Source organism: Ipomoea nil, unplaced genomic scaffold, assembly GCF_001879475.1.
Source record: "Ipomoea nil cultivar Tokyo-kokei standard unplaced genomic scaffold, Asagao_1.1 scaffold1596, whole genome shotgun sequence".
Taxonomy (NCBI): domain Eukaryota; kingdom Viridiplantae; phylum Streptophyta; class Magnoliopsida; order Solanales; family Convolvulaceae; genus Ipomoea; species Ipomoea nil.
Genome location: NW_017618024.1, coordinates 1,512,694 through 1,528,281, shown reverse-complemented (window position 1 = coordinate 1,528,281; position 15,588 = coordinate 1,512,694). Strand labels below are relative to the sequence as shown.

Here is a 15,588-nt window from a genome sequence, read left to right as displayed (position 1 = left end):
CAGTTATTACACTTACAAATAAATAAACTCATTTAATATTCAAACAGAGATTACAACTTTAAGTTAATTTATCGTTTCAAACGTTGCGAATTCGTATTCGGAAGCATCGTTTGTTTGTGTGTTTTCTGCTCGTGTAGCTCGTACTAGCGGACTTATAAAATCATCATCTAGGATCGAATTAATGGCATTCGATGTTGAATGTTGTGTTCTTTTTGCATTCTTGCCTGCAAAATGGAGTTAACTTCAATTACCCAAACCACTGCATGTTGGTTAAAACCACATATGCACATAAATTAGATGTACCATAGAAACTAGATGTATTCATTAATCTCCCTATTAAACATCATCCTAAACCAACCAACTTCATTCCTCACCTCATTTTTCTCATTCCTTCATCACACATATTCAATTATGTAATCACTATTGATTATATGCATCGTATCTACTCTCTAACATATTCCCATTAAATCATCACCCAAACAAAAAGATTCTGCACACAAACTGATCAAGGGAATGCACATAGGTATCTGAATACATGCACTTGCACAAATACTACCTCTAGTCAACAAACCTTATTACTGCATACCATTCACCCTTCTAAACTCATCAAATGCACATTAAGTATTCCACATATTCCTTAAATTACTGCGTAGTGTAATAAAATGCACCAAGTACAAGTACTGTCATGCACTCTAACCGTACCACACATGCATAATTCAATTGCACAAATACTACCTCCAGTCATGAAACCTTATTACTAAATACATGCACCCCTCTTAAATCAACAAATGAACATTACATATTCCCAACCAGTTTAAAATTGTCTTTTGCTTTTAGTATTCCCCTCTTTTTTTTTGTTCAATTGATTACTATGTCAACTTTGACGTACACTGCACATTCAAACAAAAATACTAGGTTTCTATGCTTCAATGGACAATGTCTAGCGGCGTTTACACTCTAACTAACCTATGTTTAAAATATGCACTTATGTCTCTATATTATCGCACACAAATGCACTTCTCTGCCCTTCCTGTCTCACCGCACCCCACGCCCTCACATACACACCCCTGAACCAACCCCCCACTAGCGGCGTGTTTGAGTCAAATTCCCAAAAAAAATAAAAATCAACTACGTTTTGAAACCCCACCGCCGTCTCGATAATGTCTCACCCATCGTCACAGTTCCGGCATCCCAGGCCCACCACCACTCCCACGGCTGAATCCACCCCCATTACCAGCGTTTTTTTGTAAAAAACACAACAAAAATAAAATAACAAGAACAGAAACCACACAATCTATCTATGACAGTGGTTTGTACTAAAAAAAATTTAAAAAAAAAACAATAACACACCCAAGCACAAAAAACCATACAATTCAAAGCTTCTTCATTCGCATAACACAGACAGCAGAGCCATAAAATTTTTTTATACACAAATAATAATAATAACCCAAAAATTGCACAGAAACAAACCATTCGAAATGGAATTTCACAAAAATTCTTTCCAATTTTACATGCAAGTTAGCGACAAAAAAAAAAAAAATCCAAAAACATATACAAGGTTTCGCTTACGGAATTTGCTCGTTGCCTCAACAGATGCACGCCGTTGACTTCTTCTCGAGGTTCCGTCCGCCATAGCTCCTGATTGTGTACTATCTCCCACCGCTTCAACTAGTCGTCGCTTGAGCTCTCGGTTTCGTCTATGGTGAATGTGCAATCCCGACAGCTTCCCAGAACTTCTGCCGTTTTAACCCTACGCGTTCCTCCCCAACGTTTCGCTCTTTCCTTTATTTAATTGCACAATCAATTTTGATTTTACCATTTTACCCCTTCTATTAATTACTAGTAAACTTAGTTACCAAAATTCCACTACGCGTCAATTGACTCCTTGTGCAATCGGGGTCGTTAATTGGCCTGATCTGATGGCTGCAATTTGACCACAATCCTCACCTAATACCCTGGCCTCACTTGAACCTCACATATATATATATATATATATATATATATATATATATATATATATATATATATATATTTTTTTTTTTTCTTTCTCTTTCCTTCACCGTTCATGAGACCACCATCCCATCTTCACTTCATCTTCTTTCTTCATCTCATCACCATGGCCGAATCCTCTCCAAGCTCTACCATGGACAATCATATCCTTACGAAACCTTCACCACAAAATCTCAAAGGCTTGCTCTCTTTCGAAAAATCATTGATGTTGAGTCGCCTCTTCTCCCTGAAGCCGAAGATCGGGTTTTAGCTTCCATTATACAAAATCCGGTGCTCCTAGCAGGACTCACGGACAAAGAATTGCGACAAATCCAAGCTCTCGGCCGAAAGGGTCCAAACGAAAGTGTTATAGGCCAAAACTGTTGACTCTAAATCTGAAGGATAACTGGGAAGTTCATTCAAGAAGAGAGTTGATTCTCGAAAAAATAAGAAATGTTGAGGAGCTGAGGACCAACATTTGTTCTCCAGCCTCACAACAGTTGGATTGTATTCTCCTTGGGTCACTGCCGAGTTCTACACAAATCTGACCATGGACACTTCCACTGCATGCTCATCTCACTTTCAACATGTTTTTATTCGGGACAAGTGGTATCCCTTTGGACCTGAGGACATTAATGAATACCTGAATCTTCCCACGCAAGCACACTCTGTTGATTCCAATCTGAATCGTGTCGCTGCCACTTTAACACACAATCGTCAAATCTCATGGCTTAACACTGGTTTAAAGACTCAAGAGTTAACTACAGTTTATTCTGTGCTCTTTCGAGTAGCTTCAGCCAATTGGATTCCAGCTGTTCGGCCACACTTTGTTTCTAGCTGCTCGGCACCCCGTCAGCACGATGATCCTTCCACGATGATGTTCACCGTTCATTTTTCATTTATTTGGCACAAAAAAGGGGAGTATGAACAAAGGTGGAGTTTGGTTTTTGGTTGGTTGGCTAAATAAAGGGGTAATATGTGAGGGGAAGTAGTTTGGATTATGGATTATGAATGTTTGATTGGAGTGGATTTATACCTGATTGTTGATTCGGTATGGTTGTGGTATGTTAACCTCTCTATACTTTTCTTTTGGACATCTCTTGCTAGCTACTTGGGTATTATATAATTTTTTGGATGAATATGCTTTTATTTAGCTAATCTAATCACTTGGGTATTATATTATTTACTGGATGATTATGCTTTTATTTAGCTAATCTAATCTTGCACATTGGTATTTTGGACTCTCTCTTATTGTCTCAATGATTGGGTATTTCTACTGGGTTTCATTATATCTACAGTTCTGTTATGAGGTATACGGATGGAGGACAGTCCAAATTGGCTTGGTAATGTTTTTTGATTCGTAGGGTTTTGTCAAAGTATATATACTAAGGGCTACTTATTTTAATAAAGTTAACTGTCATAGGGCTACTTATTTTAATAAAGTTAACTGTCATATCTATTTTTGCCCAAGTAAACATGTTTTAGTTTTTTGCCAAATAAATTGTCAAAAGGGATTATTGTAAATGTACAAAACTGATACACATTAATCATATCATTTATTGACAATTTATGTGACAATTTTCATTAGAATTTGTTTAGACAAATAAATTAGGAGTAAATACCATCTATGGTCCCTCGAGTTTAGTGGTATCGCCATCAATGGTCCCTAACTTTCGTATTTACCGGGCGTCATCCTCCGAGTTGCCAAAAGTGGCCTACAAGGGTCCTTCCGTCACTTTGTCCCGTTTGAGACGTCAAAATGGAGGGCAAATTAGTCACTTCACATTATGCGAATGTTTTAATGCTTTTTCTATTTAGGTTCGACGATATCATAAGCCTCAGCAAGAACCCTAATCATCTTCATCTTCTTCAACAATGTCATCTTCTTCAACAATGTCATCTTCTTCAACTACTTCAAGGAGGAGATATAATTTTGGAGATTCCATACACAGTCATGGGTGTGAGTGCGGGAATCAAGTGGTGCTTCGAACGTCTTGGACAGATCGCAATCCGGGTAGGAGGTTTTGGCAATGCTCTGAATCCGGTCAGGTAATCTTAGAATTTGTAATATCGAATTTATAAATTTTTGAATTCAGTTTCATTTTTCCAGATTTGAATTTTATAAATTCAATTTTGTATTTTTTTTTGTTTTTTTTTTTGATTTTAGGGAGGCAACAGTTGTGGTTTCTTTGATTGGGCAGATCCTCCAATGTGTTCACGGGCAATCAGTATAATACCCGGACTTTTGAAGAGGATAAATAGAGACAAAGAAGAGATGGAGAAGTTAAAGGCTATGCTAGAAGTTGCTACTAAGACAAATGCAGTCTTGTCTATGAAATATAAGTGTTGCAATTTCGCAATTGTAATCATCTTTGCAATTGGATTTGTAGTTCATGTGTTTAGCAAACGTAGTTCTCAATCGATGGCAGTTGTCAAAATGCTTCCAGGCAATTAATGATGTAACCTGATTTGGACCATTTAATGCAATGTGTTTGAAGTATGTTTAGTTAAGCACCATCTTATTGTATTGTCTTTGTTGTCTGTATAGGTAAGAACAATGATATTGAAGTGTGTTTGGAGTGTGTTTAGTCAAGAAACCTTAACAATAACATAAGCAGAATAGGACTAAACTGAGCAACCAGAGAAACTGAGCCAATAGGACTAAACTGAGCCAATTGAGCAACCATTTCATTTCTGCCAAAGTCATATTCAATTGTGCCAAAATAAGACTAAACTGCCAAAGTTACTGCTATACAAAAAAGAGTAACATACAACTGTCTTGTCTAACTGATCCAGCAGTTTTGGCTACCAAAATACATAACTTAAACAACATAACTTAAACAGTACTGTTAATCAATGCTTATAGGATCATCACTTGTGTTCTTGAATTTTGATTTCATCTTGCCACGAGTGTTATATTTCCTCCATTGAGTTGCATTGGCTTGCAGCTTCTTCTTTGTTGGTGGAGTCACTTGTTGGCTATCTTCTTCTTCTCCAAGAGTAGGTGGCTGACTAGTAATTGGTATTTCCTCAGCATCCACTTGTGGTTGCATTGTTTGGTTTTGCAGCACTTGAGACACCACTGCATCAATATCAATGTTTGCCAACCAATTATCATCTTCATCTTCAAGTGTTGCATCAGGCAGTGTAGGAACCACCATTTTCTTTGTTTCTTGTGCAGTTTCAGATTCTGTAGCTTCACTGTTTGTAAGTTTGTTTGCCTTTGCCCTAACTCTTTTCTTTGGATTGGCCTAGGACAGAAATATCACAGTTAGATCACAACTAAATTTAAGCTATAAGAAAATTTAAAACAGGTTATAAGCCATAACACTTACCAATCTCTCCCTAACAGCAGGATCTTCAGGGCATTTTCTTTTGTTGTGGCCTTCCTTCTTGCATTTGGTACAATGCATCTTCACATGGCTTCTTTTCAAATGGATACCATCTTTGGAGACCTCATCACCTGCCTTCTTTTTCCCAGATTTGGATACCTCAGCAACCCCCTTCTTTTTCCCAGATGTGGATATCTCATCCATTCCCTTCTTTCTTGCTTTTTTGGGTCTTCCTGGCTTGGCAGTGTATACAGGTGGAAGAGGTGGCTTTCTATCAGTTTCAGGCCACTCAGTAGGACCTGCCATAGGCTTGATGCTTCCTCCATAGGCCCTCAAGTATGTTTGTGTGAAATAACATTGGTGGACATAGTCATTCACTGGACCCTTACCATGCTTCATCCAAATGGCACTTATAGCATGTCTACATGGAATACCAGTCAAGTCCCAACTCCTACAAGTACATGTCATTCTACCCAAGTCAACTTCATGCTGCTCAAATTCACTATAAATCACCCCACGTGTCTCAAACAAGTTGTCATCACTCTGTATGACTGTATACCCATTGGCTTGTTTTTCATACTGAGCTATTTTCTAAATAATCCTAGGGCATATAGGGCCAGTCCATTTCCATGCCTCTTTCCTACACTGATACAGCCTATGCATAATTTTCTTCCTCAATGTTTCAAGGCAGCTAATTAAAGACTTCTCTCTAGCATCTAATATAACAGAATTATAACACTCACAAATGTTATTGACCAAGATATCACAATGCGCATTTGTATTAAAATGTGACCTGGACCACTCTGAAGGGTGTTTTTCAACAAGCCATTCATATGCCTTAGAGTCAATGGTCTTCATCTTCTTCATTGCAGCTGTGAAGGTGTTAACTGTTGTGGCCCTAGCAGCATCCCATAACCCATCTTTAATTGCCTTTCCAGTGAAGCCAGCTAGTTTCATATTCCCATGTAAATGTCTCACACAGAATCTGTGAGTCACAGCTGGAAGAACTTCCTCAAATGCAGGGAGTAAACCCTTTTGCTTATCTGCCAAACAGTTAGGTAAACACTTAGAAATAAATGAATGCAAAACAATGGTAAGCTTTTAACTGTATAAGATATGAATGTTAATTCCAGTTCACATACCTGAAATAAATGTTAATTCCAGTTCATCAGCTGGAGTTATTGCAAGATCTGACTTAAGATGTTTTAAAAACCAAATCCAACTTTCCTTATTCTCTCCTTCTACATGTGCATAAGCAAGAGGAAATACACTATCATTTCCATCCACTCCAATAGCTAACAGCAACTGACCCCCATGCAATTCCTTCAAATGACACCCATCCACTCCAATAATAGGCCTACAGTACTTATAGCCTATTCTCCATGCTTCCCAACACATGTAAAATCTCTTGAACCTTCTATTGCCATCATCTAGTTTATCACCCAACTTCACATGGTATTTGCTTCCTGGATTTGTCCTGTCAATCTCCAAGCAGTAACTCCATAGCTTATTAAAGCATTTTTCTTCTTCACCATAAATGGCAGCCCTTGCTTTCCTCATTGCCCTCCATGCTTGCCTTCTGGATATTGAGATTCCATCAGTAGTTGACACCTTTTTAAGGAATTCAGAAGCTGTCCAGTTGGAGTTTGATGCAACCTCATTCTTCCACCTTTTTGCAATTGTAGTTGAGTTAGCCATGTAGTTTATGTTATTCCAACAACAGCCATCATGCTTGTCATTGATTGCTGTAATTCTCCAGTCATTTTCTGAGGCTTGTTTCCTTAGTGTAATCCTAAAAGGACATTCAGTTTCATTGCACTCAACAATGCACCTAACCTTATCATTTTTGATGTACAGAATTTCCTTTCCTTTATTCATTGCATAATTATAAATTGCCTCCTTAAATTCTGCCTTAGAACCAAATGTTAATCCAAGACAGAATGTAGGTGTTGCCATCTCAATTTTCCCTTTAAACATTGGCAGTTGATATTCTTTTGCCTCTTCATTATCACTGTCTTTCTCACTCCCCTCATCTGAAAATTTTATCTCCAAATCTTCATTAACTTGAACTCCCAAAGCAGTTCCAGCATCTGACCCACCAAACTCAACAGTTGGATCAACAAATTGCTCAAACTCTATGTCATCTAAATCCACAGAACTCTCATCTGACTCAGCATCCTCCTCACTTTCCCATTCAGCTTCACTTTCAGGATCAGCATCCTCAACACCCTCAGCATCCTCAACATCCTCAGCACCATCAACATCACCCTCATGCACAACCCAAATCTCTATTTTATTATGCACCTCTATTTCTTTGACTAAATCCCATACTTCACAATCTGAAACTATCTCTATCAACCCATTTGATTGATTCACAAACATCTTCATGCTATCTATTATTTCATAACCCAAACACTTAACCTTATCTCTAAGTGTGAACAATCCCCACTCATTCACATCAATGTTAGAGAAACTAGTAGTCTGCCCTCCAACATAACTTGGTTTATGACTTTTATTTATCCTACCACCATGCCTTAAATTCAACACAAAACCACCACCAGGAACATTACCTGTACAGCAAAGTAGCCACAAATAGGCTCATTACACACTGTTATATAAGCAGGCAGAAATGTGGATTTCAAATGGTTTACTATCCCAAGACAAGTGGTCCCTACACATAATATAATACACATAAAGGCAATACACATCATTTAACTTTTAACCCAGCCACAACATATGTGCTTTAAACCCTATGTGGTCCCCAATTTCAAGCCAACAAATCCACAATTATTTCCAGAACAAAACGACACACTACCATGTGCTTTCAACCCTCTGTGGTCCCCAATTTCAAGCCAGCATATGTGCTTTGAACATAAATAACCAAAAAAAAAAAAAAAAACACAAAAAATCTACTTTAAACAAAATATGCAGTTCATGGTCTCCCACCACCTAGACAGGGCCCCCATGGTCCCATAAACAAAGCCCAATACTATACTTTAAACGAATGCAGTTCACATACTCAAATTTGTAACAAAAACAACCAATACGAGGTTTTCGTAACACAAAGATCTCCCTACTTAGTTAGTTCACATACCATTCGACTGTCGTTGTGGAGAACCCATGACCTCGTTGAAGTCTGCCCTTTTCTCGCCTTGAATTCTGACCTCCAAATTGCTACTTCGTCGATGAAGAATCCTTCGCAATCGCCGCTAAATTCGACTGAGATTTTGTTTAGGGTTTGGTAGTTGGAAATTTGGGAATCAATTGAGGGTGGATCGATGGACGATGGACGTTTTTTCTCCAAATAAATGTAAAAAGCATTAAAACATTCGCATAATGTGAAGTGACTAATTTGCCCTCCATTTTGACGTCTCAAACGGGACAAAGTGACGGAAGGACCCTTGTAGGCCACTTTTGGCAACTCGGAGGATGACGCCCGGTAAATACGAAAGTTAGGGACCATTGATGGCGATGCCACTAAACTCGAGGGACCATAGATGGTATTTACTCAATAAATTAGATTCTATGTATATTGAAGCCTTGGACTGTCACCTATCATATGATAAATCTTCTACTGTCACATGGGTTATGTACGAAATCAACGTATGTATATTTTGGAGGAGGAATCAGCTTGTTCAATGGGTCAAAGCTATTACTATGGGATCAATATATTTTGTGTGGTGGTGGTTTATTGCTATGAAGATTAGTGTAAGAGTTAATACCCAAAATGGTCTTCGATTATAGTGGTTTTTCTCAATTTTGTTCTAAACGATTTTGGTGACTTAATGTAGTCCCAGAGTTTTGTGTTTTTACTCAATTTCGTTTCAGACTTTTGTGTTTTTGCTCAATTTAGTCACCCATTTGTTATTCCGTCCATTTGTTGTTAAATAAATAGACAATTCAGTAATTTTAATATTGACATCTCTTTATTCATAGGCATGCGAAGTGCGAAATCCCTCTTTTTTTTACGAATTACTCCCATAATCATTTCTAAAGCTGCGAATATAAAATTTGATTCGTAGGTCTGAGAGTAACTCTAGGTGTAATTCGTGTAAGAAAGAGATATTTCTCACTTCACAGGTTGAAAGTAAAGAGAGGTCAATATTGATATTATTGAATTGTCCCTTTATTTAACACCAATTTGACGGAATAACAAAAGGAGGACTAAATTGAGCGAAACACAAAAGTCTGGGACTATATTAGGTTACCAAAGTTGTTTAGGACGAAATTGAGAAAAATCACTATAGTCGAGGAACCACTATAGTCGAGGATAATTTTGGGTATTAACTCATTAGTGTAATTGGTGTGGTGGTGATTTATTGCAAAATAAGTGGATGGCTATTACTTAGGTGGATTTAGTTGAAGGAGTGATCATTATAAAAAGGAAACACTTTCTTAATTGAGATCACGAACTCCTATGCAATTTTGAGAAAAATTTCCAAACACTCCATTATATTTTGGTTTCTATATTTGGTTGGAGAAGGAGATCACGTCTGACACAGTTAACCTGAACCTGGTTCAGCAGCTTCAGCTGGTGAAGTCATAAACGACATGCACGCTCCAATTCTGTAAAAGATGCTTTGAAGGTTGTAATGGCTGTTAGCCGTGTGTAATAACCTCTTGTAAACATTGGAGAACATCTAGTAGATAGATTGGGCAGACGTGGGTTACCCCGTAGACGTAAGAGAAGCGCTCCGATCTGCGTGATCAATTCCTGTGTATTTGGTTTTTATTCTTGCTTATATGTTTATTTACTTCCGTTCAATAGGCTAATTAATTGGTACGGTAAATCTCTAAATTAAAACGAAGTAGAAACTTAAGTTATTTCTTGCATTCAGGATTCACGGTACAATTTTAGAAAACCAAACAACATATCTTTTATGTTTCTTGCAGACTATGATTACTTCTGGATCCAAACAAACAAGTCGTGGTTGAGGATAAACGACTCAACAGTTTTTATATGATTTTATTTAAAGAATAAGTCATGTATGATAGCGTCTCAACGTGAGACATGGAATAGGTTTTAGTTAAAATGTATTACTTTTTATGAGCATGGAGAAAAGTATTATATTTTAATTAAAAAATAGTACACGTATCACGTGAGAGGTTTCACATAATACTTACTCTTACTTAAATTAAAGTTACGTTGAAAAGACAAAAAAATTTAATCCCAACTTTGATCTAAATACTCCCCCGCCCTGCCTCATCCAGTTGCGGGATGCATTTTAATGAGTCAATGCCTAGCCCAGCTTAAGGCCTTGTGGAGATGGGTATATAAATTGCGGGGGGCAAATTATACCGTGCACTAGGGTGCACAATGCATTGTGCGCTCTAGCTCAAAACGACGTCGTTTTGGACTTTTTTGCGTATTTGCTGTTAACTCCTTAAAAAAAAATTCATGTTCGAATGTACAGAATTGTATAATAGAATACACAGAATTTTATAACTGAAAATTCCCATGTTTTGAATGTACAAAATTATGTAATAGAATGCACAAAATTTTATACCTGAAAACACAAAATTTTATAACTAAAAATTCTCATGTTTCGAATGTACAGAATTATATAATAGAATGACAAGAATTTTATACCTGAAAATACAGAACTTACCAAAACGTCGTTTTGGTAGGTACGGGGCGTACATTGCTATGTGTGCCCTGGTGCACGGTATAACGATTGATTGCGGGGTCTTGTGAAGAGAGTAAATTACAGGACATGACCCAATGACTTAGGAATTTAGAGCATTTTTTAATACACTTAGCTCTAACCCATTAGTAGTGTGTTTGTTCAACAATCATGAGACTTTTCTTATAGGAAGTAACAATGATATCTTTTAATCACAAAATACTTGAAATTATTAATCTTATTATTTGGCATTGCAAAATTTCTCTATGATTTTATTTCAATTTTTTTTTTTTTTTTGACATTTTTGTTTCCTAGATCCATGGAAATTTATGTTGCTTCAAACAACGTAATTTCCACCAATAGCTAATTTTAATTGAGAGAGTAGCCTAATCTTACCTACTGATTAAGTACAATTGGAAATTTACTACTGGCCAAACCACTGTACTACACTTTAGTGTAGAATATAATGATTGTAATGTGTTAACTATAAATACAAGCAACTTTTATATATATATATATATATATATATATATATATATATATATATATATATATATATATATATATATTTTTTTTTTTAATTTTTGTGATGAGAAAAACCAGCAATCATTACCTAATTGTATGAATTGAGTAAACATCGCTCATGCATAATAGTCCACAAATTATACATAAAAATAAATAGTATTAAAAATACCATATGCAACGAGTTTGACTGAGACATCAAAAGAAGAAAAAGAAAAACAAAAGTAATATCAAACGTTGCACCATGGCACACCACACATATATACAGAATCGTATTTTGCGCAGAAAAATAGGTTCATTTTTATTGAACTAATTGTTCACTTTATGTCAATTGAATATCTAATTAAGCAATACTCAATATTCAAGGGACAAAATAACTAATATTTATATAATTAATTAAGTTGACATTAGAGACTAGATGATTATTTATATATGAATTTGTAACTCAAAAAATTATATAAAGAAATATAGAATGATTTTTGAAATTTGAAAATCTTTCAAATTTTTCAATATTTGGTTGTCTACGAAAAATAAAGTCAATATAATGAAACTTATATATATTTTAGATCAAAGAAAATAGACTCATTTTAGTGAAAATTTTCTTCTAGTATAACGACATGAAAATTCACACACAAGAAAGCTTGTATATTACACATGCAATTTGACTTTTACTTAAAAAGTTGAATTATATTTATATTAGTGCAAAGTCATATGTCTTCTAATGTGAGACATGCATATCAGAGCTCCTATAGCTCAGTGGTAGAGTGTTAGTCTTGTAAACTGAAGGTCTGTAGTTCGATCCTGCATGGGGGCTATGGAACAAGGTGATGATTTAGCTTGAATGCTTGAACATAAATATTTTATTGGTGAAGGGTCAATTTCTGAAAGGTCTTAAATCTCTAGGTGATGATTTTGCTTGAACATACATCTTATTGGTGAAGGGTCAATTTCTGAAACCTTTCACTATGCTTGAGATATCCTAGGAGAAACATGACAGGACAAACCAGTCAAACCTAAACTCGATCAAATCTTTATGTCCACACACACACAAACATATGTTGCATGGACACTCCATAGAATGACACGATTTAGAGTTAATAACCATCTTTTCGGAGAAGTGTATCTAATCTTATAAAGTATTTTGTCCTAGTAAATAGAATTGATTTTATTAATGTGTGACAGTATAATTAAGCCTAACTCGATTATGTTGGCATCCACCCATCAGGGGCTAGCCAGTTTGGTTTGCAGACATGGTTCAGGTCAAAATCAAGCATTTACCACTATGTCAAAAACTATTCCAAGTCTCCGTGATTTGCTTTAATACCAATTGTCAGATCAAGCACTTATTGCTACAATACTATGCTAAAAGTTATAGTTAGTAGTGAATGCACTTTATTTTCTTATACTTGCATAACAGTCAATGTCACGTTTCAATAGTAGGATGTTGAACTCGGCGCCCTCCAAGCCTCCCCCCCAACAGTTCAGTAGAGAGTCCACCACTCTTGTCTAAAGACATTATATTATTAGGCTTAGAAATTAAATCATACTAAAAAATCAGTTGGGGTATTGGAATTTTTGCATAATTGATTGTTTGTAATTTCTTGTCTAATATAAATGGCTTATGTTGTGTAAAAACGGGGAGGATTCAGATGTCAATAATTGTTTAGCAGTGAACACCACATTTCAATGCATGATAGAATGTTGGACTTGACCTTCTTAGCCTCCACCTAGCAGTTCAATCGAGACTCTTCCACTATACTTGTTTAGACACATTATTACGCCTAGAAAATCATACTCGAAATTCGATTGGAGTACTGAAAATTTGACTAGATTTTTTGTTACTTGCCTAATATAAATAGCTTAATGTTGTCTAAAAAGAGGAAGATTCACATGCCAATAGTTGTTTGTGTTAGTCAGATTATTATTTTGTCATTTATTATATGTTGGTTTTAATAATCTGTAGACTAGACTTAGTCTTATGTGGCTTTCCTATTAGATAGGATTATTTGCGTAGACTTTATTTTCTATTTGTATTATGTTTTCTATCCTTTTGGAGTTTAATCAGAAATCATTTTATCTCATCTGGTATCAGTTAGACCAGGTTACGTTCTCTCTCTCTCTCTCTCACTGAAATACCGTAACCCCCTCCTCCAAAATATACCGGCTTCCACCATGTCCGCCTCCTCCGAACGCACAGTCTCGGCCAATGACAATTCGTCTCCGGCAACTAACCAAAATTCTTTAAGCGGCGCTCACCATTTTGTGTCAATCAAATTGACATATAGGAATTTCTTATTTTGGAGGACTCAGCTAGTCCCGTTTCTTCGTGGACAAGAACTTATGGGGTATGTTGATGGCGAATTGCCGTGTCCTCCAGCGATGATCGAAGCCGCGGCTGCCACTGGAGAATCCACGACGTCCACCACCAACACCGTACCGAATCCCGCCTATAAGGCTTGGGTTAAGCAAGATCAAACCTTGCTGTCTCTCCTCATCTCATCCTTGTCGGATGAGGTGATGCACCTTGCGGTAGGCCAGTCGACATCCAAGGCAGTTTGGGACTCCATCAATACGGCGCTCGCCAGTTCCACTCGGGCGAGGTGTCTCGGCCTCCTCGGGCAGTTCCACGCCCTCAGGCAAGGCGGCAGTAGCACGGCAGAATACCTTGGTCGCGCTCAGCTGCTGGTGGAAGACCTCGCGCATGCTGGACGCCCAATTTCACTCGACGAACAGAATATGTTCGTCATTCGGGGCTTGCGGCAGGAGTATCGCGCCATGGCCTCGTCCTTGACTGCAGCAGGTAATCCGGTCACCATACCGCAGATTGCGGATTATCTAAGGGCGCATGAGTTTCTACATGCTGAGGACTATCCGGCGGCCCCAGAACATGCAAATCCGGCGGTTTTTTATGCAGGTCGGGGTCGCAACGGTGGTCGAAACAGTGCAGGAGGACAGCATTCCGGCCGCGACATTACTTTCTATTTGTATTATGTTTCCTATCCTTTTGGAGTTTAATCAGAAATCATTTTATCTCATCGTTTGCAGCAAATTATTGACTACACTATGGCATAGATAGACACCATGGTAACTTGTACATTATTATTATTATTTTGAAGGTAACTTGTACATTATTATTACATGAAAAACGTTGACATACATGGTGACCACAACACAATAGAATAGTTGAGTGAAACTTTTCAAAGTTATCATTATTGCCATCAAGAATGGAATACTTCAATTATGTGGTTCTTTTCTAGCATCAAAATGGCAATGGCAGATGATGGGAGGCATTTTCAATCTTTTCACTACAAACTACAAAGTTAGGGACAACCAATATATGCAGGGTGAGGCAATTTTGTTTTACGTTTAGGGCATGCATACATACGATATTGGCTTTGAGTATGGAAAAATCTGCTAATCTTTTTTTTTTCAATGAATATGGATCAATTTGATATTTTTTTTAGTTCAGTTAATGTTGAATGACATAAATAAATCATGAGGGCATTATTGTAATTAGCTTTTCTGTCTGTTATAACTGCCTACTGGTTTCTTCTTTCTTCCTTCTATTTTCTTTCCCTTTTATTCTTGTATAAATGGACTACTTACTAAGAAGAAGGGATGAGAAAAACAATGCCTTTTCCTTTCAATTCAATGTCAAACTTCTTCTTCTGTTCATTCATATTGATTGAATAATTAGTAGCTGAGCTGCTGATTCCAACATGGTATTCGAACGACATCGCAGCTACGCCGCAGTAGTGAGCACGGATCGTGAAATCGGCGGTGAGGATTCCACCGAAAACACGGAGGGAGCCCCAACTCCGGTCAGTCAGTTCCATGCAAGCCCAAATCTGGTGCATCGGATAGATGAGATCGATGATCCGATGTACTTACACGTTACGGAGAATCCGAATGTGGTTCTGGTATCCCCTCCTCTGTCAGAATCAAATTATGCGACTTGGAGCAGGTCCATGAAGCTGGCACTGGGAGTGAAGAACAAATTTGGGTTCGTGAGTGGTCTGATTCGAAACCCAGGTGAATCTGACTCAAAGTTTGCTGCCTGGAAGAGATCAAACGATATTGTTTGTTCATGGATTCTGAGATCCCTAAATCCTACTATTGTT

General features: G+C 37.2%; 1 protein-coding gene, 1 long non-coding RNA gene and 1 other non-coding gene across 3 annotated transcripts; 1 reads left to right on the top strand and 2 right to left on the bottom strand.

Moving 5' to 3' along the window:
- Positions 1–12: 12 nt before the first annotated feature.
- Positions 13–1,746, bottom strand: LOC109190959. The gene is made up of 2 exons (XR_002055836.1): positions 1,570–1,746; positions 13–224 (listed from the first exon to the last, which is right to left on the bottom strand). It is a non-coding gene; the product is annotated as an uncharacterized LOC109190959 (long non-coding RNA).
- A 3,092-nt stretch (positions 1,747–4,838) lies between these two features.
- On the bottom strand, positions 4,839–5,789 carry LOC109190937. The gene is made up of 2 exons (XM_019341537.1): positions 5,325–5,789; positions 4,839–5,240 (listed from the first exon to the last, which is right to left on the bottom strand). Exons 1-2 carry the CDS (start codon positions 5,787–5,789, stop codon positions 4,839–4,841), a joined length of 867 nt encoding a protein of 288 aa, XP_019197082.1.
- Positions 5,790–12,209: 6,420 nt separating this feature from the next.
- On the top strand, positions 12,210–12,281 carry TRNAT-UGU. Its single transcript has one exon. It is a non-coding gene; the product is annotated as a tRNA-Thr (tRNA).
- The last annotated feature ends 3,307 nt before the right edge of the window (positions 12,282–15,588 follow it).